Source organism: Neofelis nebulosa, chromosome 18, assembly GCF_028018385.1.
Source record: "Neofelis nebulosa isolate mNeoNeb1 chromosome 18, mNeoNeb1.pri, whole genome shotgun sequence".
Lineage (NCBI taxonomy): Eukaryota > Metazoa > Chordata > Mammalia > Carnivora > Felidae > Neofelis > Neofelis nebulosa.
Genome location: NC_080799.1, coordinates 1,814,105 through 1,841,689, shown reverse-complemented (window position 1 = coordinate 1,841,689; position 27,585 = coordinate 1,814,105). Strand labels below are relative to the sequence as shown.

General features: G+C 59.4%; 1 protein-coding gene and 1 long non-coding RNA gene across 4 annotated transcripts in view; one reads left to right on the top strand and one right to left on the bottom strand.

The window, feature by feature from the left end:
• Positions 1-777: 777 nt before the first annotated feature.
• LOC131501112 (uncharacterized) lies at positions 778-4,781 on the top strand. Its single transcript, XR_009256641.1, has 2 exons — positions 778-1,080; positions 4,228-4,781. It is a non-coding gene; the product is annotated as an uncharacterized LOC131501112 (long non-coding RNA).
• A 6,350-nt stretch (positions 4,782-11,131) lies between these two features.
• LOC131500924 (kinesin-like protein KIF19) overlaps positions 11,132-27,585 on the bottom strand; it is a 40,910-nt gene continuing 24,456 nt past the window's right edge. For 2 of the 3 annotated variants that reach the window (XM_058710521.1, XM_058710524.1), the window contains 6 exons: positions 27,193-27,320; positions 23,303-23,411; positions 22,330-22,692; positions 18,528-18,681; positions 13,935-14,042; positions 11,132-12,726 (listed from right to left, as the gene is read on the bottom strand). In XM_058710521.1, the coding sequence (XP_058566504.1) occupies positions 12,629-12,726; positions 13,935-14,042; positions 18,528-18,681; positions 22,330-22,692; positions 23,303-23,411; positions 27,193-27,320 (960 nt within the window). In that variant the 3' untranslated portion in view covers positions 11,132-12,628. The remainder of the gene's footprint in view (positions 12,727-13,934; positions 14,043-18,527; positions 18,682-22,329; positions 22,693-23,302; positions 23,412-27,192; positions 27,321-27,585) is intronic. The other variant, XM_058710522.1, reaches the window with a different exon arrangement.

The following is a 27,585-nucleotide window of genomic DNA, read 5'->3' as shown; positions in this document are numbered from 1 at the left end:
CCCCGGGGTGGGGGAGGGCGCCCAGCGCAGCCCGGTCCGGGGTCCCTGGCGGGGCTGCCCAGCGCAGACCGGCGGGAGGAGCCCCCGGTCCCCGGTAGGCGCGGCGGTGGGGGGGGCTCCGGCTGGCCCGGGGTCCGCGCGCAGGGAGCCTGCGAGGGCCCTCGGAGCACTGCGGCGTGAGGCCCGGCTGCGAGCACCGCCGAGGGCGCGGACCGGGAGCGCGCCTGCGGAGCACCCCACCCGCCGCCGCCCTGCAGCGCGGGGCAACCTGGGGCTCAGAGAGGCTGCGAGCCGAGCCAAGGTCACACAGTGGCCGGCGCGGGGGCTCGGCCCGGGGCCGCGGACCCACCGGGTGGGCTGAAGGAGGGAGCCAGAACCCGCCCGCCGCCCGCCGCCCGCGCCCCGCCCGCCGCCTCGCGCCTCGAGCGCCTCAGCTCACCTCACTTCACCTCACCTCGCGTCGCCGCCGCCGCCTCACCACCAGCCGACCCTCCCGAGGCTGTCCCTCCGCCGGCCCCGCCCCCCGGAGCCCGGAGCCCCGCCTTCAGCTCCACGTCTCGCGAGAAGTCGCGGCCCACGGAGGGGCCACGGAGGCCGAGGGGCGCACGCCTTCAATGCGCCTGCGCTCTCCGCACCCCGCCCCCGCCCTCCGCAACCAGTGCCGTGCGGCGCCGTATTTACAACCCGAGATCGGCCCCGCCCCCCGGCGCCGGGAGCCCGCCCCCCCTCCCCTGCAGCCAATCCCGTTCTGCGGGCGGCAGCAGCGTTGGCCCCGCCTCCAGCGGGTGGGCGCGCGGCGTGCGCAGGGGGCGGTGGGAGGGCCCCGCGCGGCGCCACCAACCTGTGCTTACTGGGCGCCCGCTGTCTATCGGCTCCTTCGCGACCTCCTCTGCCTGCAGAGCATCTCCGGCCCGGGGCCTTGGGCGAGTGACCGAGCCTCTCCTGGGTTGTCCCCAGGTTTGTCGGAGAGGGTGGTGACTTCACCTTGCAGGCAGGTGCGAAGCGCCCCGTGAGATGCCCACTGCATAGCGAGCGCTCGCGATCCTTGCTCTTTGTATCCATGGCTTTTCCTTAACGGAGGTAATATGTACGTGACAGGGTTGACCATCTTAGCCGTTTTTAAGTGTACAGATCAGCGGCGGGAAGTACGTTCACGCTATTCCGCAGCCTCCGCCACCATCCACAGGACGTTTCCACCAGTGATGGTTTCACAGCGGACTGCCTTCCGAGGGGAGGCTCTGTCTTCACTCTCTTCTTGCCCAGCAGTCAGTCACTACGGAGTCTCCACCTGCTGGGTCCTGAGACACAGAAGGGCCCTGCCCTCCCCGAGCTTTTAGCAGGGGAGACAGCAAGCAAACAAGGATCCCAACCGCTCCTTTGCATCAGATTAACCGCGGTCAGGCCTCTCCCAGCATAGACACAAAAATAAAATCAGTATCCTTTGCCCATTCCAGCTATCGCTTCCTCAGCTAACGCCTCAAAGCAGTGGGTGGTCTCTCTCCACAGTCTCCTTTTCCCTAAGTCCCCTTCACTCCACTCCCTGGGAAAGAGGTCCCCTTCAGCAGGCAGGCCGTGCCGGCACAGGGAAGGACGGCAGAGGGCAAGTGCACACAGGGTGGGATGGCACGGGATAGGTGACACAGGGAGGGATGGCCAGGACAGGTGCACACGGGGAGGGATGGCCGCGGCAGGTCCACACAGGGTGGGATGGCTGGGGCAGGTGCACATGGGGCACACAGGGAGCTGGGAAGACAGTGGTGACATTCCAGTTCTTAAGCTGGTGACAGGTGATGGATAGGTCATTTTACTAACAGGCTTCAAGGCTTAAGATACGTGTTTCGCCTGTGTTGTTTTGTGTGCGCATCATTTTGCTCAGCCTGTCAGAACAGAGTACCACAGGCCACGAGGCATAAACGACAGAAATGCAATCTCTCTCAGTTCTGGAGGCTGGAAGGCCAAGGGGCTGCTTCCTTCAAGGCTGGGAGGCGACTCTGTCTGGGGCCTCGCTTGTGGGCTTGCTGGCCGTCTTCTGTGTGTGTGTTCACATTACTTCCTTCCATCTCTGTGTCCACATTTCCTCTTTTGTAAGGGCGGAGCCACACTGCATGAGGGCCACCCTCATGACCTCCTTTTAACTTGATTTCCTTTGCAAAGATCCTGTCTTCAAATAAGGTCACATCTGAGGTCCTGGGGTTTAGTACTCCCACATGTCCTTTTAAAGCCCATAACGGTATTTATGAAAAATTATAGAATGAACTGTTTTAAAATGTTATTTCCCTTGAAATATTTATAAGAATGGTTAAAATTTTAAAAACTGGCAAAACCTAGTGCCGATGAAGAGAGTGCGCGGCTGGAGACCTCCTACATTGCTGGTAGGAATGCAAAGTGGCACAGCCCCTTGGAAAACAGTTTGGCGGGTTTGTAAAAAGTTAACTGTAACTCTACCAAGCAAACCAACAAACACACTCCCGGGTATTCGCCTAAGAGAGATGGAGACTGACATTTGCACAGAAGCCCGAATGCAAGTATTTTTAGGGGCTTATTCGTAATTGCCAAAAACTGGAAAGCACCCAAAACTCCTTCAACTGGCAAACGAACAGATAGACTGTAGGACGTCTGTACATCGGGACACTAACTTAGCAGTGAACACCAACTGGCATAGCAACACAGGTGAACCTGAGGTGCACTCTGCGTTGAGCCAGCCTCAAGACTGTATCCTGCCTGATTCCATTTAGAGGACGTTCTGGACGAGGCAAAACTACAGCGACAGGTGCTTCCCGGGGGGAGCGGTTGGGGGAAGGGCTGAGTACGGAGGGGCAGAGGGAGGTTTCAGGGCTGATGAAACCGCTCCTTATCTTGATGGTGGTGCTGGTGGTTCCCGGACTGTGTTGGTCAAAATTCATAAAACTCTGCATTCGACAGGATAAATGTTGTCCTATATACGTTGTGGCTTCATTTTGAAAGTCTTTTCAAAATGAAAAGATCTTTTTTTTTTTTTTAACGTTTTATTTATTTTTGAGACAGAGAGAGACAGAGCATGAACGGGGGAGGGGCAGAGAGAGAGGGAGACACAGAATCGGAAGCAGGCTCCAGGCTCTGAGCCATCAGCCCAGAGCCCGACGCGGGGCTCGAACTCACGGACCGCGAGATCGTGACCTGAGCTGAAGTCGGCCGCTTAACCGACTGAGCCACCCAGGCGCCCCTGAAAAGATCTTTTAAATCTTTTCTCCCCAGCCAAGATTTTCCTCCTTAGGAAGAAGGGGTACATAATGAAGATTTAAATGAAAGCATTCAGAGGTGCTCAATGAATGTTTCCTCCGGGCCAGCAATTCCCAAACGACGCCCTGAAATGGTGGCCTGCAGAGAGGGCTGTACGGTACCCCCCTGGATGAGATAAAAGTGTTCCCCGGCCAGATAGGAGCAGGAGACAGGAAATAAAATTTCAAAGGTTTAATTACAGCCAGACTTCTCAGACCTTTCACCAGAATAAGGTGTGGTGCAATTTTAAAGAGTTTTCTTGTGAGTTGCCTGCATCTGGGGGGCTTGGAAAAGGCTCGTCTGAATTACCTAGACATTCAGGTGCCCAGGAACCACAATCTCACGCTACCAAAGCCTTCCTGGGAACTTGAACAACTCCAAGACCACATGGGGGGTGCCAGGACTCAGGCTGAGATGAGACCACCCCTTCCCTTGATGGGGAGGAGAGAGGGGGAGCAAGACCATAATGTCGCCAGGTCCCCTTTTGAGGTGAAATGTGCCAGATCGAGCGAGAGGTCATGGTCGCAAAACACCGTGAATGTGCTAAATACCACTGAGGTGTTCCCTTTAAATTTGTTGATTTTTATCTCATGTCAGTTTCACCTCAATTAAAGAAAAAAAAACATAAGGGCGCCTGGGTGGCTCAGTCGGTTGAGCGCCCGACTTCAGCTCAGGTCACGATCTCGAGGTCCATGAGTTCGAGCCCCGCGTCGGGCTCTGGGCTGATGGCTCAGAGCCTGGAGCCTGCTTCCGATTCTGTGTCTCCTTCTCTCTCTGCCCCTCCCCCATTCATGCTCTATCTCTCTCTGTCTCAAAAATAAATAAATGTTAAAAAAAAATTAAAAAAAAAAAATTTAAAAAAAACATAAAAAAAAAAAAAACATAAAAAACCAACCCTCCGCCCAGTTCTCCCCTTAGCTGTGCACCTGCCCTCGCTGAGATAGCCACACATTCTCTCCTTGTTCTCAGACGAGGTGGCAGAGGCCCAGAGAAGTGAACCAACTATCCAAAGACACACAGCGGTTTAAGAGGCAGAGTCAGGACCAGAAGCAAAGGCGGCTCCAGAACCATCAACGGCCTCCGCTCCAGCGCCCCCCCAGCCCAGAGGGATCTGTGAGCAGGCCGGCTCCGCCCCGGAGAGGACCTTCATCTCCCCCTCTTCTAGGCCCTGGCTGCCTTCAGGCTGCTGGACCCCAGCTGTCTGTCTGTCTCCACAGCAACTTGATCGGCCATGGCCCACCTTCGGGGGCCCCGGACCCCCGTGCACAGGCAGCAGCCTCCCCAGGCTGACAGCCAGGCTCGGTGTCCGTGTTTTGGTCTTAGCTATCCCGGCGTCCATGCTGCCTGCAACTCTTTCTGGTTTCATAACCAGCGTGGCCACAGAGAAAAGAGAAAAGTAACTGTGGCTTGGCCAGGAAATGTCAACTGCCTGTGATAGAGGCATCAGGGAGATTCTGAGTGCTCCTGGGTGCTGGATGGGTGTGAGCACCAGTGAGGGGAAATAAAACAAAGCAGGGGCGTGAGTCACAGATTCAACCTGTATCTTTGCAGGCCACAAGATCTGAGAGCAGCCCAGGAGTCCTGGTTCATCCTGCGTGCACGCGCCCTCAGCCCCACCCCAGTCTCGTCGCACTACCCCAGTAGTGAGGCACGCGCCCTCAGCCCCACCCCAGTCTCGTTTGGTTCCCGTATCTTACTGGGTGGTGTGGGCCAATCCCGGGATGGTAGGGGCCCGGCTCTGGATGCTGGGGCCGTTTCCTAGCACCTGTGTGACCATGGTGGGTCTTCCAACCTCCCTGACTCCGTGGCCTTACCTGTATGACGCTGGAAGCAAGAACCCTCACCTCCTGCAGTGGCTATGCATATGAGAGAGAGGGTGTGTGCAGGGAGACCAGCCGGGAGGCTCTGCGGGGTCCTGACTGCAGGGTGGTGTGGGAGAGAGGATGGGGGAAGAGGGTAGGCTTGGGACTGGCTGATGGAGGGAGGGGGCAGAGGAGTCAAGGGTGTGCTGCACCAGAGGTAGGAGATGCTGAAGAACATCTGGGGGCACAAATGCTGTGAACTTGGCTTTGAGTGTGCACAGCCAGAAACACCTGCCGCACAGCACAGCTGCGGGGGAGACAGGAGGATGCCTGCGTCTTGAACTTGGAGAAAGAGGTGCTGGCTGGAGGCGGGACCATGGAAAGTGATGTCAGAGGCTGCCAGCGCGCTAGGGGTCTGCCAAGCCCGATGCACCTCACCCCAGACCGGGTCCTGGCAAACCCTCTCTGACGCCTTCAGCTTCGCCCTCCTGGTCGCTGCGATCACCGATACGGGACAGATGCCACAGAGGCTACGTTTCATTCAAGAGGCAGCAGAGAAGGAAAGGGGACCCTGGAGGGCCGAGGCAAGGGGCTCCTGGTTCTAGCTCACGGAGTCTGAGGAGCACTGGAAGGGTGAAACCCAGCCCCCCAACTCCACCTGCTAAGGGCTACCCTGGGGTGTGGACAGGAAGGCTGGGGACCCCTGGAGGGAGGGAAGTCCCCGTCTGAGTTGTACCCGAGCCCTCATGGTCCCCACACAGGCTAATGTGTGCAAAATCAGAAAGGGCAAGCCAGCTCAGGGAGTGAGTGCCCACCGGCTCTCAGGAGGAAGCCAGAGAGATGTCAAACGCCCTGCCACCCCATGGCTTCCGCCACCCATATGAGGGGCCGGTCCCTGCTTGCACACCTCCCAGCTCGCTCCTCTGGGCCACCCAGACTGTGTGCCCCTCTTCTGCAGGACGCTCCCCAACGGGCTCTCCTTCCCTGCCCATCTGTCTCCGGGTCGGAGACGTGCTCCCCCACATCCCTCTCCTCTCGCAACAAAGCCTCGGAACAACACAGTAGTGAGCACGGGCTGTTTCCAGCCAGGCCCCCGCGTTGGCAGATCCAGCCTCTGCCCCATACAAGACGCCAGGACCCCGGGCGAGTCACTGGGCAGCGTCCACGCTGCAGGCAGGCGGGGCCGTTCAGAAGTCTTCATGTGCCCTCTGTCAGGCTCCAGGCCTCGACAGGACCTGCTGGTTCTCTTAGAGTTGCCGGAACGCTCACATCTCTGCCCGGGGCCCTCCTTTGCTGCTTTCCTAGCTTAGTCCGTTCTGGCTCCTATAACACGATCCCGCAGACCAGGGCGCTTGTAAATAACAGACGTGTGTTACGCACAGTCCTGCAGGCTGGACGTCCAAAATCAAGGTGCCGCGTGGCCACATTCTGGGGAAGGCCCTCTTCCCAGTTCGCGGGCAGCGCCCTCTCGTCTTGTCCCCACATGGTGGAGAGGACTGGGGAGCTCCCTGGAGCCTCTTCTGTAAAGGCACTGGTCCTAACCATTGAGGGCTCCTCCCTCATGACCTAAGCACCTCCCAGAGGCCCCACCTCCCAATACCATCATCGCTGGGGGTCAGGATTTCAAAATATGAATTCTAGGGGGACACAAGCATTGAGGCCATAGCACCTCCCAAGTCCAGCTCGGGGTTCTGATGTTTACAGAATTACCTTATCAGAGCCAACAGCACCAGTCTGCCCCAGGGCCTTTGCCCGGTGCTCCGCTCTCCACCTAGGCTGCACCTCCTCCAGGAGGCTTTCCTTGACCAGCCTCTCCCCCAGCACTCTGCCCCTGCGGCTCGTTTTCATCAGAGGGCTTACCATTCATTCTCTGGCCCCACCTTCTTTAGAACGTGGGCTCCATGAGGGTCGGCTCGGCACGTGTCTGCCCGGTGGCAGCTGGGTCCTGTGCATCTAGTGCCTGCCACGTGGTCGGTGCTGGATAAATCCACAAGTGTCCAAAGAGTAAGCAGGGGGACAGGCAGGGCTGGAGAGAGAGGAGCCTCATGGAGGCCAGGACAACGTCCTGAGGCTTGGTCTTGAGAGTGAGCGGGAGTCACTAAGGGTTTAGGCAGGGGGTAAACTACTTCCTGAATGACTTAATTCCTTCATCTATTTGATCCATTGGGGGCGGGGCAGGGGGGGGGTCTGTCTGCACCGGACCTTGGGGCATCCGTGCCTGCCCGGGGCTCCGTCCCGCCCCTCTCTATGCCCCCCCTCCCTGGATTCCAGCTTTCCTCCCTTCCCCACCTGGTACCCGGCACGATCTGGACCTCCAGCTGCAGACAGAGGAGAAAGCTGACCCTCTGGGCCTCAGAGCAAACCTTCCAGGGAGGGCGGCTTAGTCGCGGGCAGCCCCAAGCTCCCTCCCTTCCCGGGAGGGGGCCCCGTGGAGCAGACCCCGGCCGGCCTGCTCCTCACGCAGGTGCACGCGCGGCCCTGACGGGGGCTCTGAGGACTCACCAGCCCCAGAAACTTGGGGCGGGTCTGTCTGTGGAACAAAGAGTCCTTTGCGAGGGGTAAGTCCCGGCACTTCCTCCCAGCCCCGTGACGCCTCTGACCAGTGGCTCTGGCTTTGCAAACACAGCTCCGGGTTTTGTCTTTGTGGCTTGGGAATTCTGCAAGGAATCATTCCCATCTACCACATTTGCATAAGTTATATAATTGTCGCCAAATAGACATAAATGCATATTATACTTACTGTTCTGAACCTTTTTCTCTCAGTTGGTATATTACAGAGAGCTGCCCACACCAGGGTATAATGGAACTACCACTGGTTTTAAAATAATTCCTTGGGGCGCCTGGGTGGCGCAGTCGGTTGAGCGTCCGACTTCAGCCAGGTCACGATCTCGCGGTCCGTGAGTTCGAGCCCCGTGCCGGGCTCTGGGCTGACGGCTCGGAGCCTGGAGCCTGTTTCCGATTCTGTGTCTCCCTCTCTCTCTGCCCCTCCCCCGTTCATGCTCTGTCTCTCTCTGTCCCAAAAATAAATAAAAAAAGTTGAAAAAAAAAATTAAAATAATTCCTTTTTTTTTTTTTTTTTTCACGTTAAGTCATGCAGGAACGGGGTAAAAATCCAAATAGGTAGAAAACGTATACAATGGACAGGGGTGTCCTGCCTACTTCCCCCCTCAAGTCCCTCCGTGTGACCTGTTTCCAGGGTTTCCTTCCGAGGCTGTTCCACGAAACACATACGGGCGAGTGTAGACACGTAAGTGTGCAGATACACACATATACATCGACCCGAGTCTCACAAGGTTTTGTAACATTGAAGGACTCTTTCTCCAGCAGTCTCATCCGTCACCCATCAGCTTTCAGCCCACCTTCGCCGAGCAGCTGCGAGGCACCAGGCACGAGGCAACAGTGAGACACAGTCGGGTTTGTCCCCTGCTCACGAACATGCCGTGACTCCCTGTTGCCCGGCATATCCCGCCTGGCTTCCGGGGGTGACAAGGGAGGAGGCCGCACACCCTGGGCTCAAATCGCAGCTCGGCCACCGAGGGTGAGTAATCAAGCCGGTGCTACACCTCCCTGGGCCGCAGGCTGGTGACAGAGGCTTGCAGTGAGGCTAGGTGCTGGGTAAAGCTTCCCGCACCCTCGTTTGACATCCTGTTAGTTTCAGCGCCCGCGTCCCCTCGGCTGGCCACAGTGTGCGTGTGCACATCGGTACGGCTCACAGTGCACCCCGCGGACTCCCACCGCACACGGATGCCGCAGGCCAGGGCCCCGGCTCCGTGCCTCCGGCCGCCAGTGCAGCGCCCGCACCCGCCCATCACTCGTCTGCTCATTCCGCAGCCATCCCCAGGCACCTGCTCTGGGCCAGGCAGGACACAGACTCGTCGGGCAGGGCCTGGTCCCAGGTGCCGAAGGGGCAGCAGTGCGGACACGTGCAGAAAGGCAGTCGTCACCTGGTGGGTTGGTGCGGGGACAGAGGACGCTCTGAGTATCTGGCCCTTCAGGGAAGGAAAGGAGGCTCTTGGGTGAGAACCAGAAGCAGAAAGGTTCCAAGCACTGAGGACAGCGTGGGCGACAGCAGGGAGGTGAGCGAGCGGTGTGCAGGTGTGTGTGGGTGTGTGCACAAGTGGGTATGTGTGCACACACATGTGCATACCTGAGTGTGTGTGAAGGATGGCTTTGTCCCAGATGCCTGTGGCCCCCAGGCCCGGCTCAGCCACAGCCTGTGGACAGATCCGAGGGGGCTGAAATGCACTTTGGTCTGAGTTCCGCAACAGAATTTCCACTCCCTTCCCTGGGGCTCCTCCTCTGCTGGGGACAGGCCAGGAGGCTTGGCCTGCTTGCAAACACAGCCTAACGCAGGGCCGGTGCCCCCAGGACCCCCCCACGGGCCCTGGGGGGTTGATTCCGGGGTCCCAGCAGACTCTCCTTCCCGCTGCCTGCAGCTGCGCCACGGTGGTGCTCTCCCATGGTGGCCCGTCCTCCCCACCCCGTGGTGTCACCTCCCAAGGAAGCCGCCCGTGCCCTCGTCTGGTAAGTCAAGTAAGCCAAGACGCTTTTTAATTTGGGTTATTTTGTGGGGAAACCGGGAAGAGCACGCACCCAATCATTAAAGAGGACTCACCTCCGAGGTGGCACGAGGTTGGGGAGGATGTTTCTATCGCGCGTTTTATACAGGTTTCTCTTTTTTAAGCAGTGAGATCCCAGTGTGGTCTTCAGGTCACAGGTGCAAATTCCACAGTCGCGTGACCTCCGACGCGCCCAAAGAGGGACCCTTGTGTACTACTCAGATGCCTGTGTAATTTTCATCAGTCATTCTGGGTTCAAACTGGGTCAAATTCAAGGTCCTCCCCCAGTTCCAGCCACCTGGGTCGATCCCGAGCTCAGTATCATGGTGGCTGGCACAGAGGGGGCGTGAATCTCTCCACCTTGGGTCTTCCTGGTCCTGTGTTGGGCTCTCCAGCCCTTGGGTATATCCCCTGGGATTACTGATGCTATGTGTCTACCTGGCTGGGCCACGGCGCCCAGATATGCAGTCACACATTATTCTGGATGTTTCTGTGGCGGTGTTTTGGGGTGAGATTAACATTTAAATCAGTAGACACTGAGTCAAGAGATGACCCTTCATAATGTGGGGCGGCTTCATCCAATCCTCTGAAGGCCCAAATAAAACAAAAGGCTGACCTTCCCTGAGCAAGAGGGACTTCTGCACCCAGGCCCCTCCCTGGCTCTCCTGCCTACTGGCCCAGCCCACAGATTCTGGACTTGCCAGCCTTCCTGATCGGATGAGCCAGTTCCCTAAATACACACACACACACACCCCAGTGGTTCTGTTTTGCTGGAGACCCCTAATATACCCCCCATGAGGCTGGGACCGCCCCCCTCCCAGATGTAAGTGTGTCCTCAGCCCTCTCTCAGGTGCACGGGTCAGTCCAGAGCCTCCTTGCAAAGCACCCCACCCCCGAGATCCACCAGAGATCCTTGTGGACAACTTTTTCACCCAGCTCAAGACAGGGTATAAAAAGATTGGGAGTTTCTCCTGTACTCTCCCACCAGCCAAGGATCAGTTTGCGGGCCATACCTGACCCCCACAGCTTGTCCCACCATACTGCCATTTCTAATTTCCTGCTGTCACTCCACAAAAGTACCAGAGACTTCTCCAGCCACTACTTGCCAACTGCCTGGGCTCCCCCCCCCCCCCCATCTATCAGTTAAGATGAGGGTTACCAAACCGCAGAGGCTTCAGATAGACATTCATTTCTCTCTCAAATTAAAATCTGGGGATAGGATGTAACAAGGCTGAGAAGCATCCCTGCACCTTGTACACCAAGGCTCCCTCCAGCTTCCCACTCCATCCTCCTCAAGGCATGGACTTTGTCCTCATGGCCTCAAAATGGTGGCCGGGGCTCCAGCCATCACATTCGGATTTCAGGTAGTAGGATTCCAGGAAGTGAAGAAAAGAGGCACGAGGAGTATGCTAATTATCCTTTGTGCTAGAGACTCCTGGAAGCAGCTGCTTCTGGCTTATATGCCATCGGTCAGAACTTAGTCACATGGCCACAGGCAGCTGCAAAGGAGGCTGGGAGATACGGTCCTTTATTTTGGGAGCCGTGCGACTAGCTAAAAATTGGGGGTTCTATTATCATGGCGGAAAGCGAGCAGATACAGGGGACGACCAGTAATCCCTGCCCCACCCAGGATCTGGGACCAAGGCAGGAGAACAGAAGTCTCCTTGCCCCCCAGGCTCAGCCTCTCCCCCGGTGAGGGACACGGGCATCAGACAGTGCCCGCGACAGGTCTGCACGGAGCAGGCAGCACGGCTCCCCAAGACAGACGGGACCGACCTCCCACCGTCCTCCAGAAGGCCCAGAAAGGACAGCACGGCTTCAACAAAGCCCCTAGCACGTCCTCCCCGACAGCGGTCTTACGCCAAGAGGGGGCCCGGCCGTGGCGTCCAGCCGTGCAGCCGGCACATTGACAGGGTGTTCGGCACGTGCCGGACACACGTGAGTCCGAGGCACCCGGCTGCTCACCCGGGCCACGAGGCCACAACACCGCCCACACCTCCCGCCCCTGATGTGCGACAGGCCGACTCCCGGGCTCCACGGGCTCCGCCTGCTGCTTCGCCCGGGGGGTGGCTCCCGCCGTGAGGGAGGGGGCTTTCGTCCCCACGTCCTGCAGGGGTGCCCCCGAGAGCCTGAGATGCGGGCACGGGCCCGGAAACCACAGCAGGTGCCAAAAGCACAGCCAGGGAAGGTGGCGACACAGCTCACGGACGGCGCTCAGTCTCCCTGTGACCTTGTCTTCCTGTCTTGATGAAAGGTTAGGACCTTGGTTTCTGCGTCCCCGGTTTACGCGGCTCCTTCCACGTACCCTGCAAAGCTGCCTCATCCCAGCCGTCCACCACAGTGTCCTCCACACAGTGGGGTGTGGACAGGGACATCAGAACACAGTGAGGGGACGGGTGGGTCACGGGAATGCGGGATGTTCTCGTGCTTCCCCGACGCTGGCTCATTCCGGAGCCTACATATACGTGGGGATGGGAGAGTGTCACCCTGCCTGCCGGCCAATCGTGAGGTGTGAGGGTTAATTCTGTGCGTCAAGCTGCCCAAGCCACAGTACCTAGGTGATGGGTCAAACACCAGCACGCACGGTGCTGTGAAGGTGTTTTTCAGGTGAGATTAGCATTTACATCAGTAAGGAGTTCGGCAGAGGGCCCGCCACAGCGTGGGTGGGCCTCACCCAATCAGGTGAAGAGCGAAAGCATTCTCCCAGGGCAGAAACTGTGGGGTGGAGCGATCCTGGGAAAAGCACCCACAACTGGGAATGACCCAAAAGATGCCTGAGGCTCCCCACGCGGTGTCCTCGAGAAGGGTTCTGAAGTTCCATCAGTGGCCCTTCCTCCAAAGGTGGCTGGTGAGGCACCCGCCGATTGCAAAGGGCTGAGGGACGCTGGGGCTGGCTGGTCCCTGCTGGGGCCTCGTCTCTCGAATCCACCTCTGAGGCAGAGAGAGCCCTGGGTCTGGGGCCAGCCTCTCTGGCCTTCCCCCGTGTGCCGGGCCTGCCCGCTGACCTCCTCACTGTGGCCTCCTTGGCCTCTTGGTGCTGCCCCGGTGCTTGCAAGGGGTGCTGGGGGGCACCGGGCTGTGGCGTCGGCTTCCACTCTCTGTAGATCCTGGAGGGGTGGGGAGACTTTAGCCCGTGGTCAAGGCCGACTCCAGCGAAGCCAGAGTCCCGATGGCTGGGTCCCTGGCCGGTATGGATGCCCCGCCCACTGGCCACCCTCAGTCAGGGACCCATGCAGGCACTCCCCCTCCTTCAGCTCCGCCCATGCCCGGCCCCTTCTGGGCCCCGTGGGACTGTGCCTCCCTAACCTGGGGCTCCACCTCCCCGCACGCTCTGGTAACGCAGGCCTGTCGCCAGGACCTCCCTGAGCTACCTGCTCGCCGCCGCAAGGGACACGTGCAGTTAGGATGGGACAGCCCTCGGGGAACGCCTCCCACCCCTCCCGTTTAAAGACTCGTCATTTAAACTGGCCTGTACCACTGGCCATTACTCAGCCTGCTCTGGTCTGGGAGCTTCTGGCCCCAAGGACACAGCCAGCAAACACATGCCCCGAGAGCCCTTGAAAAGAAGGGCATAATGATGGGAAGGTCTTAACCTGCTCGGACACAGTGGCAGCAGGGAGCAGGTTAAAGGTCCAGGTAGGGGGACTAAAGTTGGGCCCGAGGAAGCACTTCTCCCCCTTGGTGGCTTTTGGCCTATTGTTGACGGAGAGCCATCCTTCCCGACAACTTGGCTGTGCGTTGGCTCGGGGCGGGGCGGGGGGGGGGGGTGGGCGGTGAGAAAATGGTGTCAGTGTGGCCAGAGAGACTTTCCTGTTCCCAGAAAGGGTTCAGGCAACACAAGCCATTCGCGGGTTGGGCTGAGGATTAAGTGAACGCGGAGGCTGACGCGGCTCAACTCGTCTCCGAGATTCAGCATCCGTGGCTTCAAGACCCAGGAACAGAGGAAGTGGGGGTGGGGGGACGGGCAGGCTGGCAAAACCGTGTCTTGTGTTTTGCGGTTAATGTCCAGGCCCAGCCACGTTACGGTAAAACGCACTCCCGATACCGGGGGCAAGTGTGCAAAATGAGCACAACTTTCCTGGAAGGTTGTCTCGCTTCACTATCAGTTAAACGAAACAGCACTGCAGTTTTGGGATGAAAGCCCCAGGGTGGTGTGGTTTCGCTCACGATCTAGGCCTGTGCCGGCTGTCCCACTAAGTATCCACCGGGCAAGCGTGGCTGCTGAGCGTGTGGCAGGGGCCTGTGGCGAGTGGCCACAGGGTGTGCGTGCACAGGGACAGGGCGATCCGCAGGCGGGGGCGGGGCAGGCACTGACCTCGGATGTCCCGGGGTGCGAGCGGGGTCCTGCGGGGGCCCGGGCTGCCCTGCCACGTGGCGCTGGGGAGGGTGAAGGTGACCTCAGGCATCCGCAGCACCTTCTCATCTAAACGGTGAGTGAAAGAGGAAAGGACGTGATTTTAGGGACCGCCCCATGAATCCCGGTCCATGAAAATAAAGGCCGAGTGATGGGCGCAGCGGACTGAGTACTGAGGGTACCTCGTTTGTTTCTCATCGATACCCAAGCTCCGTCCTTTCCAGAATGTTCTTTCTTCCGGCTCTGATTCCTTTCCTTCCCCAGCAACCACGCTCTCCTCTCCTTTTCCTCCCCGTTTGCTCTGAGCCAGCCGTGACCCCGCAATGCGGAGGGTCTCCCGGGTTGGCCGAGCAGAGCCTCCTCAGACAGGCGAGGAAGCAGGCAGGCAAGGGGTGTCCCCCCCGGATGTGGTGGGGCGCCCACGTGCAGAGCCCCCGCCACGGCCTGAGCTCACATCACCGCGCTGTGCTTGCCCTGTTCACCAGCTTTACTCTCTTCCTGTCTCTGCCTCCACCCGACCCGTCTTACACTGACGTGTCTACCATGTATTCTCTGGCTGTCGTCCCCCCCACCCCCCACGGCCCCCAGTGCTCCTGACATGGTGCTCAGCCCGCTGGGGAAGGGACAGGGCGTCAAGAAGTCTTTCACAGCAGAGGTCACTGGACTGAGCCCACGGGAGCGGACGGAGACTGACGGTGGCCACCTGCAACGGTGCGGCCGTGAGGGAAGATGGGACGATGATTTCCCAGGAAGTTAAACACAGGATTGCCTTGTTTTCTGCAGATCCGCTCCTAGGTTTTACGACCCCAGAGAACCGCAAACAGAGGCTTAAACGAACACCTGCACACGGATGTTCACAGCAGCACCACTCGCGGTGGCCACACACGTGCCCGTTCACCAGCGAGTGAGCCACAGAAGGTGGCCTGAGAGTGGCGGACTGTACCCAGCATAATAGAGCATGCTGTCCTGACCCAAGCCACGGCGGGGACCCACAGGCACACGCCCTGAGTCTGTCTATAAGAAAGGGTAGAGACCCGCTGGGGGACAAGGCCCGGGGCTCAGCACCTCCTTTAGGGGAAATGACATGTTCTGGAACCACACAGCAGTGTGGATGCACAACACTCAGTGTACCCAATGGCACAGTGTTGCACACTTGAAAATGCTGAGTTTTGTCGTGTGAATTTGACTGCAATTTTAAAAGAACGTGGGTTGGACGTGAAGAACGCTCCAGGATCGGCACGGTGGGGTGGGCACGGCTCGTCAGGGAACCCAGCGAGAGCAGGAGGCCGGAGACCCAGCAAGCCCGGCAGTCGACGGCGACCGAACCCTTGGCCTCAGGGAGGCCGTCTGTCCGTCTGTTCCCTACTGCGCACCTGCTGTGTTTACTGGGCACATAGAGACTAGCATCCCTGCACTGAGGGAACCTACGGACTGCGCGGGGAGGAAGACGATAGACAAGATCATTCAAGATTGTTCAATACACAGCCCCTCGGGCGGGGACGCGGACTGGGGTCGCGGTCTGAAACGGCACAGGCAGGGAGGACCTCGCTGAGAAAAGTCGACAGCCACTGAGTCAGGCTCTGCAGGCGGGGCGGGGGGAGCCATCTGTCTCCAGCCCTTCCTCTCCTGGAGAAGCTGCGCTTGCGCGATGGTGTGGTGCACCAGGCAACTCCAGGCGCAGGGCTCCGCGTGGCCTGGGACCTGCCAGGCGTCCCCGCCCGTAGGTGGGGACGCCCGGAGCTGCTCCAGATGTGAGTCAAGTAGATCCTATTCAGGGGGAAGAGCTCCTCATTTACAGGAGTCCAGCCACTATTTAGGAAGGTTGTAGGGCAGGTCTCACGCTCCCTGGACAGGCTGGCACACAGCTCCAGGGAAGAGCTCCCTTGCTCCCGGCCCAGGATGGGGATGGGAACAGGCTCGGGCCCGGGCCGCCAGCCGCAGGCATGACACGGCCGGGGTGAGCTCTGCCCCTGCGTTATCACTCTGTGGCGAGGAACCTATTTGACAGGGTTGCCGGGAGTGATAAATGAGGCAACACGTCCACTCCTTCCTGGCTTCCATCCGCTGTCGGCTCAGTGTTCTCTGTTCTTCCCTCCCTCAGACGCCCACGGGGTGTGGCTCATGACTGCACATCCAGACGCGATACACCCAGACATCAGCCATGGGTATGGGGCCAGCAACCCCAGTGCCCTAAACTGTGAGCCAGCAATAACATTAAGTGTGGGGGTCTGGGGCGCCTGGGCGGCTCCATCGGTTGGGCGTCCGACTTCAGCTCGGGTCATGATCTCGTGGTCTGTGGGTTCGAGCCCTGCGTCGGGCTCTGTGCCGACAGCTCGGGGCCTGGAGCTGCTTCGGATTCTGTGTCTCCCTCTCTCTCTCTGCCCCTCCCTCACTCATGCTCTCAGTTTGTTTAAAAACAAACAAACAAATAGTGTGGGGGTCTCTGGGCCCAAGGAAGGTGCCCAGGGGAGCCTGGGCCTGTGCAAACACCACAGGTGGTGATCCTCAGGCTCTGTCCCCAGACCTGCACAGCCCCCACCGGAGAAATGGGACACCTAGTCTACCCCAGCTACCTGCGGGGCCTCCGTGTACCCCTGCCAAGGACAAGTGTGTTCCTTCTCCGGGCAGAGGCAGCTGGGCACAGCGGGAGGGGCATGGGGGTGCCGGCCCCGGCCGCATGGCCCTGGAGATGTCACTTCCACTCAATTTACCCATCTGAAGGTCTGGAAGGACCATTGATGCTAACGGGCTCTAACTTGCCTGCAACAGAGACCCAATGGAGACAGGAGACCGTCTGTGCCCCACGGGGCTCCTATAAACACAGCTGAGAGGAGAGGTTCCAGCCTTTGGCTGGGGGCCCACAAAACAGGGCTCAGCACCTCCCCGTGACGTGGAGGCTTGGGCTGTGCCCCCTTCTCACCAACCAAGAGGGCCAGGTACAGTGCACTCACTTCTGTTTGAAAAAGGCTGCTTTCTTTTGTACACAGCCTGGGCATTAGACGGTTCTAGGGAACCGCACTGAACTTCTCTAGCTGTGACGTGCATAAACAGTCTGTCATCACAGAGAGAAAGCTCTTGAAAGAGTCATGGGTGAAAGGACATGATTGGAGACTTTATCGAACCCTCTCCAGGAAAGCAGATAACAAACGGAAGGATGGAAACATGTAGACAGAGCGCAGAGACAGAATCAGCAGAAGGAGGAGCGCTGCGCGGGCCATGCCGTTAACGTGCTCCTGTCCCTACCTCTGCATGCGTTAGCAAGGTCATGACAAAGCGGTGTGGAAGCAAACTCCTTTTTAAGTCATCTGGACAGACACATTCCGAGGGGCTTGTCCCCAGGGGACGGGTGGCCATCACAGGAGCTGTGACACTCCTGGCTAAGCCGTGACGGCGAGGCCTCCCCCCGAGCCACCCGGCGCCCCCACGCCTGTTACTCCCCAGACAGGTGCCATCACAGCGCCTCCCCCAAGTGAGGACCTGGGGACCGGCGTCCAGGGCGCCTGCCGCCTGCTGGGAGGACAGTGGAGGGCGCGTGCCCAGCCCTGCATTTCAAGGTTCCCGTGCCTGATGCTGCTGTGTTCTCTGGGATTGTGTTCTTCTTTGACGAGCGTGTAGACAGAAAGATAACTGAGTAAAAGCTTTTGAAAGCGGCAAATCCCATATGGGTAAAGAACACTTTTTTAAGTGTTTCTTTTAAGTGTTATCGCAGGCCCACGCGGTTGCGAGGAATCACAGGGGAATGGGAACTGTGTCCTCCAGATCGGAGATTTCTGAAAAGCTGGAGAGCGTTGCTACGAATCGGGTGGGGCCAAGGTGCACACCCACCAGCCAGCCAGAGCGTAGCTGTGCACACTGCTTCTACTGCAAAGGCCCTGGAACACACTCGGGCTTTGCCCCGCAAAGAATACTCAGCTAGAAGGCCTAGGGTGCGGTTAGGCGCTGGGGTCCGGCCCACCACTCCCAGCCGTGTGACCTCGGGCGAGTTCCTGCACCTCTGTGCCTCAGTTTCCTCATCTGTAAGGTGGGGACGGTCGTCGTTTCTTATGCGCTCACAGCTGTAGCTGCGCACAAACCAGTAGCATAGGGGCACGGGGCCACACCACTGGGAGACCCCCTCTGGACGGGGCCCGCGCCACCCGGCTCCTCTCTCACTGGCAATCCTATCTGTATCCCAAACTTCTCACCGTGAGCGTGTCTCACTCGTGTTGCGACCACAGCCACGGGAGCTGCAGTTCAAACCCGTACAGAGACAGACTGAGTGGCGGCAGCAGGCCGTAGTTTTAATCATCGTTTTAAACTCTGCTGGAGCATCAGACGGGCAGAAGCAAAGCTGAATGCCTACTGAATGCCTCTGCGAGTGTTTCTTTCCACGAAGCCAGCGGCCCTGGCCCACCCACTCACCGCCCTGAAAACCTGAAACTTGCACCCAGGAGCACACAACTGACGACAGCCCAGACCGTCATGCTTTCTAAAGACGCACCCTTGACGGGAGGGGCAGAGTCTTGAGATGCACACAAAACCCCAGGGTGTTAGTTTCCGTTTCGGATTCTGTACCTGCATGGAGACTGGGGCTGGGCTTTATCTTGGAGGCCGTGGAGACGGCAGGGAGGAAGCTCTTTCCGGACGACTTCGTTAGCGGCAGGGGTGCAGGCGGTGGCTGGCTCTTGGCCACGTGCTCCACGGAGGGGGGTTGAGGGTTCTCCATCACCTGCAGGGACAGTCGCACAGCAGGGCAGGGTGTGGGGTGCGGGTGGGGAGGGAGTGACACCTCAAGGTCACTTGGAGCTGAAGCCATGGACAGATGAAACCCCTGCTGGGTGGCTCGCTGTAGGCACACGTCCACCTCAGTGAACACGAGCAGAATCACTGCTAACGCTCTCCTCCAGCCCCAAGAGGAATGAAGGAATGAAGGAGTGAAGGAATGAATGATGCTTTCCTGGCTGCTGTTTGCCCCCCCACACACCACTTTCTCCTCTCAGTGCCCACCCCCCCCCACAAATGGAAGGGGTTTAAATGGTCAGCGTTTAAATAGACTGAGTGGGGTGCCTGGGTGGCTCACTCGGTTAAGTGTCCGACTTCGGCTCAGGTCATGATCTTGCAGTTTGTGGGTCCAAGCCCCACATCAGGCTCTGTGCTGACAGCTCAGAGCCTGGAGCCTGCTTTGGATTCTGTGTCTCCCTCTCTCTCTGCCTCTCCCCTGCTCACGCTCTGTCTCTCTCTCACTCAAAAATAAATAAACAGGGGCGCCTGGGTGGCGCAGTCGGTTAAGCGTCCGACTTCAGCCAGGTCACGATCTCGCGGTCCGTGAGTTCGAGCCCCGCGTCAGGCTCTGGGCTGATGGCTCTGGGCTGATGGCTCTGGGCTGATGGCTCGGAGCCTGGAGCCTGTTTCCGATTCTGTGTCTCCCTCTCTCTCTGCCCCTCCCCCGTTCATGCTCTGTCTCTCTCTGTCCCAAAAAATAAAAAACGTTGAAAAAAAATTTTTTTTTTTAAAATAAATAAACATTGAAAAAACCTAAAAAAAAGTTTTTTGAAAAAACAGACCGAGTAAGCAGATTGTCCTCTGCGGTATGGGTAGGTCTCATCCAATCAGTCAAAGTCCTGGTTAGAAGAGAAAGTCTGCCTTTCCTGTGAGTAAGAGAGACTCCTTATTCCTGATACCCTTGGACTGGGACTTTGGGTTTTTTCCTGCCTTTGGATGTGAGCTGGTCTCCAAATTGCCAACCATGGCTCTGGGATTTGTCAGCCTCCATAAATTATGTGAGCCAACTGTAATAAACCCGTGTGTGTGTGTGTGCGTGCGTGTGTGTGTGTGCGCGCGCGCGTGCATACGAGTGTGCGTGTGTCCGCCTGTGTTGCACGCACACACATTCTATTGGTTCTGTTTGTCTGGAGAACCCTGACCGATACACTCACCTTCCGCCCCCTGCTGCTGTCCTGCCCTTAATCCTACTGAGCTATCGCCAGAGTGGTTTCAGTGCAATCGGCAAACGCCCACTGTGGCTGGCAGAGGCCGAAGGAGATCTGCCAGGCCCCCGGCTGCTCACTAGCCTGCCCAGAGAGAGGCCTGCTCACTGCCTCCAGTTTATGTGACCAAGTGTGGTGAGAAAGAAACCCCGTGAAGGGAACACCATTTCCATACAGGCTGGAACCTGTGCCAAATACACCCTCTCCCCCCTGCAAAAGAACTTCACGGCACTGTGGTCAGTGAGTGATCAGTGTGGTCAGTGAGCGATCGGCGTGGTCAGTGAGCGGTCAGTGTGGTCAGTGAGCGGCCGGTGTGGTCAGTGAGCGGTCGGTGTGGCCAGTGAGTGATCAGCGTGGTCAGTGAGCGGTCGGTGTGGTCCGTGAGCGGTCAGTGTGGTCAGTGAGTGATCAGCGTGGTCAGTGAGTGGCTGGTGTGGTCAGTGGCAGTCGGTGTGGTCGGTGTGGTCAGTGAGCGGTCGGTGTGGTCAGTGAGTGGTCAGCGTGGTCAGTGAGCGGTCGGTGTTGTCAGTGAGCGGCCGGTGTGGTCAGTGAGCGGTCGGTGTGGTCAGTGAGTGATCAGCGTGGTCAGTGAGCGGTCGGTGTGGTCGGTGTGGTCAGTGAGTGGTCAGTGTGGTCAGTGAGTGGTCAGTGAGCGATCGGCGTGGTCAGTGAGCGGTCAGTGTGGTCAGTGAGCGGCCAGTGTGGTCAGTGAGCAGTCAGTGTGGTCAGTGAGTGATCGGCGTGGTCAGTGAGCGGTCAGTGTTGTCAGTGAGCGGCCGGTGTGGTCAGTGAGCAGTCGGTGTGGTCAGTGAGTGGTCAGCGTGGTCAGTGAGCAGTCGGTGTGGTCGGTGTGGTCAGTGAGTGGTCAGTGTGGTCAGTGAGCGGCCGGTGTGGTCAGTGACTGATCAGTGTGGTCAGTGGGTGGTCAGTGTGGCTGGTGTGGTCAGTGAGTGGTCAGTGTGGTCAGCGAGCGGTCAGTGTGGTCAGTGAGTGATCAGCGTGGTCAGTGAGCGGCCGATGTGGTCAGTGGGCAGTTGGTGTGGTCAGTATGGTCAGTGAGCAGCCAGTGCGGTCAGTGGGCAGTCGGTGTGGTCAGTGTGGTCAGCAAGTGGTCAGTGCGGTCAGTGAGTAATCAGCGTGGTCAGTGAGCAGCCGGTGTGGTCAGTGAGTGATCAGTGTGGTCAGTGGGCAGTCGGTGTGGTCAGTGTGGTCAACAAGCGGTCAGTGTGGTCAGTGAGCGGCCGGTGTGGTCAGTGAGTGATCAGTGTGGTCAGTAGGCAGTCGGTGTGGTCAGTGTGGTCAACAAGCGGTCAGTGTGGTCAGTGAGCAGTCGGTGTGGTCAGTGTGGTCAGCAAGTGATCAGTGCGGTCAGTGAGCAGTTAGTGTGGTCAGTGAGTGATCAGCGTGGTCAGTGAGCGGTCAGTGTGGTCAGTGAGAGACCAGTGTGGTCAGTGTGGTCAGCGAGCAGTCAGCGTGGTCAGTGAGCGGCTGGTGTGGTCAGCGAGTGGTCAGTGTGGTCAGCGAGTGGTCAGCGTGGTCAGTGAGTGATCAGCGTGGTCAGTGAACGGCCAGTGTGGTCAGTGAGCGGCCGGTGTGGTCAGTGTGGTCAGTGGGTGGCCAGTGTGGTCGGTGTGGTGTGGTCAGTGTGGTCAGTGAGTGGTCGGTGTGGTCAGTGAGCGGCCGGTGTGGTCAGTGTGGTTGGTGTGACCAGCGAGTGACCAGTGTGGTCAGTGGGCGGTCAGTGTGGTCAGTGAGCGGTCGGCGCATGGTCGGTGTGGCACTCTACTGAGTGCTGGATTTTGCCTACGTGGGGCTGAGGCTTTCCACAGGTCAACACTGCCCAGTACCCCAAGAAGGTAACGGAATGAACAGCACTACCCACAGAGGGACAGCAAAGCATCATGGGTAGTGACCAGAAACGAAAGACAACCACGTGGCCATGGAACAGGGAGCAGACAACCTAAGTGTCCACGAAACGGGGCTGCGTAAGGAGTTCATCCCCCCGCAGGTGTCGGAGGAGGGCCATGCTCCCAGGCCTGGTGCCGGGCTCTGGCAGGAGAGGGACGCCTCACAGTGGACAGTGCTTCGCGACCCTGTTACCGTTTAGTGGACGTGTTAGAACCAAGCAAGGTACCCTCTTAAGGTGAAAATGCAAATACCGTGAAGGCACTTGAGAGTTCATGAAGTGACGTTAAGGAAGGACCCGAGATCAGAAGGCGGTACCCAGGGAAGACACGCACGCGGCTTCTGATGAGGAAGGGTGCTGGGGGTGTGGGGGGTCTCCCTCTGCCTCCTCTGCACCTGGGGCCCTCCTCCGTCCACCATGACGCTCCCGCTCTGCTGTCCCAGCTGGACCCCGGGACCCTGGGAGCCAGCCAGCGTGCACCCACCGTCTGCATGCTCCAGGTGAGGGAGGGTGACAGCTTCCCCCTGGCCTTCTCCGCAGAACGGTCCCGGCCCAGGCTGGCATGGGGCCACCTCCTGTCTGCTGGGCTCGGGTCCCTGGAGTCCAGGGCCATGTCCTCTGGAAGGTGGAGGGAGGAGCGGCCGCTGCCACCCTCGCGGTCCTGCGCCTTGGAGCGCCGGGTGGCCGCGATGAGAGCGATGCTCTTGGTGCTCATGGCCATCTCCCTGAGGGTCTGAGCGCTCAGGGCCGGGCCGCCGGCCTCCGCTGCCATCCGCGAGGCACCCAGGTCCAGGCCAGCGGGGGCGCCCAGCTTGGAGACCAAATGCTTCACGCTCAGGGGGCCTGCCTGCCGCAGGAAACCAGCATCAGCGACGGTCAGACGTCACTGGGCCACCCTGTTGGCCTGTCCCACATTGGACCCCCAGAAGCAGACTCAGAGTCTGTGATTGGAGGCAAGTGGTATGGGGGGAAAGGTTTCTGGCCATGGGAGGAGGGCCCAGGAAGGTGGATGAAGCCAGTCCCTGGGCCCGGACACCTTGGGGGAGTGGGTCACCACACCCAGGGGCCAAGGGGCCCCAGGTACTTACGTACCACCCACAGTCACGGGTGGGGCTGTTCCTGGGGACCTGAACTTCCCAGCACTGCAGCCAGGGCGGAGGGCTCCCCCTGGGGCAGGGGCATCCTCCCCTCCCCAGCCGGGGACAGTGACCCAGAGTATGACCACTCACACTATTACCAGTAATCGTGATGAGACTAGCGGCCTCTTAAAGACGGTTCACAGGAAAGGCCCCAAACTACTAAGGTGTGAATACTCACAGCCTTTCCCTTCCCCCAAGCCCCCCCCCCCATCTGCCAAAGAGATTCCTGATAGCTGTGCCCCCGCCCCACCCCCCAGCTCTGCGGGGGCAGGAGAGGCCTCCCGGGAGCCCAGGCCCTGGTTAGGGCCGCACACCAACCTCATGAGCCGGAGGCGTTAGCAGGATGCGGAGGGATGGCAGAGGGAGAAGGCAATCCTGCTTTCCCGGCGTTTTCGATGGCGTGGCTTGCGACGACGTGTAGCCACCGCTGTGGGGGACACACAGAGGCGGCAGCTGAGCCAGCTGCCAGGGCCCCTCGGCCCTGCCTCCAGCCGAGGAGAGCGGAGACTGAACCCCAGGACGCCACGGCCCACGTCAGGCCAGGGCAAGCAGCATCTGCACACTGCTGCAGTCAGGGGCCACGCCGGGAGTCTGAGCTCTGGGTCCTTGTGGAATCTGAGGGGGGCCACGGGACCCCCCGAAGTTGTGGTCAGCCGGACAGAAGCGCACGTGGCCCGGGGACTCCGCTGCAGCTGGCTTCCGACACGGGGACAATCTTGTGGGGGACGGAGGCCCTAACCGGTGGGGTCTGACGCCAACTCGGCGTGATCGTGCCAGAAGTGACCTGCGGCACACCCAGCTGGCGTTAGATCCGCTGCGGTAGAAATGGAACAGGAGGAAACATCTAAGCTCAGGCCCAAAGAATGGCAACGAAAGAGCTGTGCCGAGCTCTGGCAGAAGACCTTGCCAGGTAGGAGGAACTGGGGGAACAGCACGGGCCAAGGCCCTGGGGCAGGGGCCAGCTCAGCACATCCGAGGCCCAGCAAGGAGAGGAGGGTGGGACAGAGACACAGGAGTTTGCCCAAGACCTCGTGTGGAAGACTTCGGCTGTTGGAAGGGGAAGGGACCTCTGACAACTTCCAGCCAGAACTTTCCCCGGTCCTACCGTGTCTACTGTGAAAGAACAGGGTTTCCTCACCTTCCGTCAGGTCGGGTCACCCGTGACTGTAAGAACAGAGCATCACGCATCAAGCCCAGGCTCCCTGGCGAGTGGCCTTGGGCTGCTGACCTCTGCTGTCTCATCGGTGAAACCGGGACACCGATAACTCGAGCCACTGGGTAGACCGCTAGCTGGATGACAAGGTGTTTAAGCACCACGTGAGCCAGCGAGGCCTCTGGGTGCTGTCGGTAGGGCACAGGGCTGCCTAGCACGGCGGCCAGAGTCCAAACCAGAGACAAACGTTTGGCCTGCCCTCCTGCGCCCCCACTTCCTCACGGTGAACCTCGGGCAAGGCGCTGGGCCCTGCAAACCTGCTTCCACCTGTGGAATGAGACCCGGAGCAGCGGGGACCCTGTCGCCGAGGCCACACCTGACTTGGGCAGTAATGCTTCCTACGCCAGCTCCAGACTTGGCACGTGGCCATGAGAGGCCCCTTGGGGCAGGGAGCAGCCTGTACCCCCTCCCCACCTGCCCCTCGTAGGATAGAGACTACGTCCGTCTCGTTCTCTTCGTGCCCTGCACAAGCGCTCAGTCAGTATGTGGTGAGGTTTGGCCGATACTCTGCTCCCCTCCCCAACAGCCACCCCTCTGCTTGTGCAACAAGCCCCCGTGTTACCCTGCGTGACAATGTGTCCAGCCTGGAGACATGGGTCGTGACTGGTCCATGCCGGTTAGGGTCCTCCTTTCCCTTTTCTGTAGGGAAGTGGCCCAGGAGAGAGCAGGTGATTGACGGACTTAGTGACATCTACTGGGGAAGGTTCTCAAAGGGACTTTTCTCCCAGATAAAAAATAAGGCCAGCCCTCTCTCCCTTCCGTGTTTAGGTGTGGTTATATGAAGGTGTGATCTATGGAGCTGTGGCAGCCTCTTTGACCACAAGGGGAGACATCATTCACGTGCCAGGGACGTGGGCATCATCGAGTCATTTAAACAATGGCCCCGAGTCCGCTCATCCTCCAGACTCTCAGACAACAGACACCTGTTTACATTGGACCAATCTCACTGAGAATTCCGTTACTCACAGCTGAAAGCGTTGAGTCCGGACCAGCGGCAACTGGAAAGTGTAAGAGCCCGGGGAGAAGCCTGGCTCCTGTACAGGAGCCCCACTGAGGTGAGAGGCCTCCTTTCCCCACCCCCTGGCATTTGGTCCTCCTTGTAATGGCAGCTCTATCTGCCGTGTCCCCACCACGCCCGACACGTGCAGCCCTGTGGGGAGGTCACTGTTGGCTCTGTGTAGAAACGGGGCACCTGAGGCCCAGGGTGGCCAGTCACGTGCCCAGTACCATGGTGTGGGTGACCGGCACAGCCAGGAACCAAGCTCTGGTCGGTCTGGCTTGGTGGGCCGGCTGCCAGCTGCCCACGGGCAGGGCCCCAGGGCCTCAACCCGGGGAGGGCACAGGTGCTGGGCCTTAGCCACTGCCATGGGAACCGGCTGGGGCGCCGTAGGAGAGGCCTCGGGTGGCACCAGCCCCACCCGTGTGCGGGGACACAGAGCTCCTTCGTGCCGTCTGCATGACGCCAGCGTTCCAGCTCACGGCCTGCAGATGGCTCGGCCTGCTGTCTCGCCACGGTCCGGGCTGTGGCTGCAGGTACGGCCTGCACGAGGCGAGGCACGGCCCCCTCCTCTCTAGGCTGAGGATGGGAGGTGGGGGGTCCCAGGCTTCCTTTGCAACCGATCTACAGTGAACCCCGTCTCAAGGTGGGATCGACACCTGCCTTCCCTAATCAGGGGGCCGAGCAGCAGGTTCGGGCGGGTGTGGGCCCAGGGGCAGGTGGGAGACGTGTCTAGTCTTAACCGAGGGATGGGGCACTTTGTTTTTATATGCACACACACATACGCGAACATCCGTGCACACACGTGCACCCACATAAAACTCACACACACACACGCACCCACACTTGCACGCATAAAAATACACAAACGAGCACATCCATGTGTATGTGCACACGTGCATACACACGTGCGTATAAATGCACCGTGTGCACACACACACAGATGGGCCCGCACGCACCGAGGTTGGAGCCCTGGTGACTTCGCTACCCCAAAGGGCACAGCCTGAGCCTGGGCATTGCACCCAAACACGGCGTCTGGGCCTTCACTGCTCCTGATTTAGATAAACCAGCTGCAAAGGTATTTGGGGCAAAACTGGAGAGATGTAACTCTAGGTAGGAAGCAGCAGTAATTCCGGGGATGGTGGTCATGGAGGGAGGTGCCCCAGATTTAAAGCATATGACCTACGTCACAACGTCTGTGCCACAGTGCATGTGCCCTCCCCAGGTTCCCACGTGGAAGCCTTGACCCCTGGTGCAACCGCCTGGAGTGCAGTCGTCGGGAGGTGATAGCGGCTAAACGGGCTCACCGAGTGGGACCCAGATGGCAGGGGACCGTGCCCTTGCGAGAGGGGGGCGAGGCCTCCACCACGTGAGCACGCAGCACGGGGGCGGCCACCTGCAGCCAGGAAGACGGTGCTCACCAGAAGTCTACCCGCCAGCCCTGGCATTTCGGACACCCAGCCTCCGGGACTGTGGAAGCAAATGCCCTGTGGCCTGCACCCCCCCCGTCCGTGACGTTGCATGAAGCAGTCCGAGCTGGCTAAGGCCCTGTGGCCTGCGCCCCCCTGTCCGTGACGTTGTGTGAAGCAGCCCGAGCTGGCTAAGGCCCGTGACACACACTGGCAAGACGCTAACCATTAACATGAGGGAACTCTGGGAGTGCTCGGTCTACGAGTCTGTCTCGGGTGCTAGAAGATACCAAAGCAACGAGTCGACAGAGGAGAGGATAGAAACATTGGCGGTAGCACCAGGAGGCTGATGTTGAGCAAAAAGCGCGTGTCAAAACGGCCTTTCTAGCACCAAACTCCCCAACCTAGGTGAGCACCTCCTAGGACGCTCTCGCTCGTCCTAACCCTACAAGGAAGGGATAGCGACACACTCCACGAGAGGCGACGCCGGGGCCACAATCCTGGGCCGGCCCCCAGCCCTCCCGCCACACTCCACAACCGGGCCCGAGGGCGCAGTGATGCGGGGTCGCGAGAGGGAAGAACCAGGTACCTGTCCTCCTCCAGCAGCATCAGCGGCAGTTCAAACTGGGCACCCCACGGGAGGTCCTTCCTGTCGTCTGGCCAGTCCCAGCTAGCCTCCTCCTGCGGCGCGGGGGACTTATTCAGAACCAAGCCGTCCTGGGGACAGACGGGGAGCTGGGGGAGGCCGCATGGACCACAGACACAGGCAAGCCATGTCAGCAAGCAGAGATCCCCGAGGGGCCGCAGAGAGGTCCCTTGCCCGCTGGCCACCATCACTGGAAGGAAACCAGCCAGCAGGGAGGCCCGCGAGCCAGCCTGCCAGCTCACTTCCGGCTGGCCCTCCCCAGCACAGACACGGAAAGGAGGCTCTGTGCAAGGGCGAGTGCCAGGGACCGCCAGGGCGCAGCCTTGACCCTGGAGC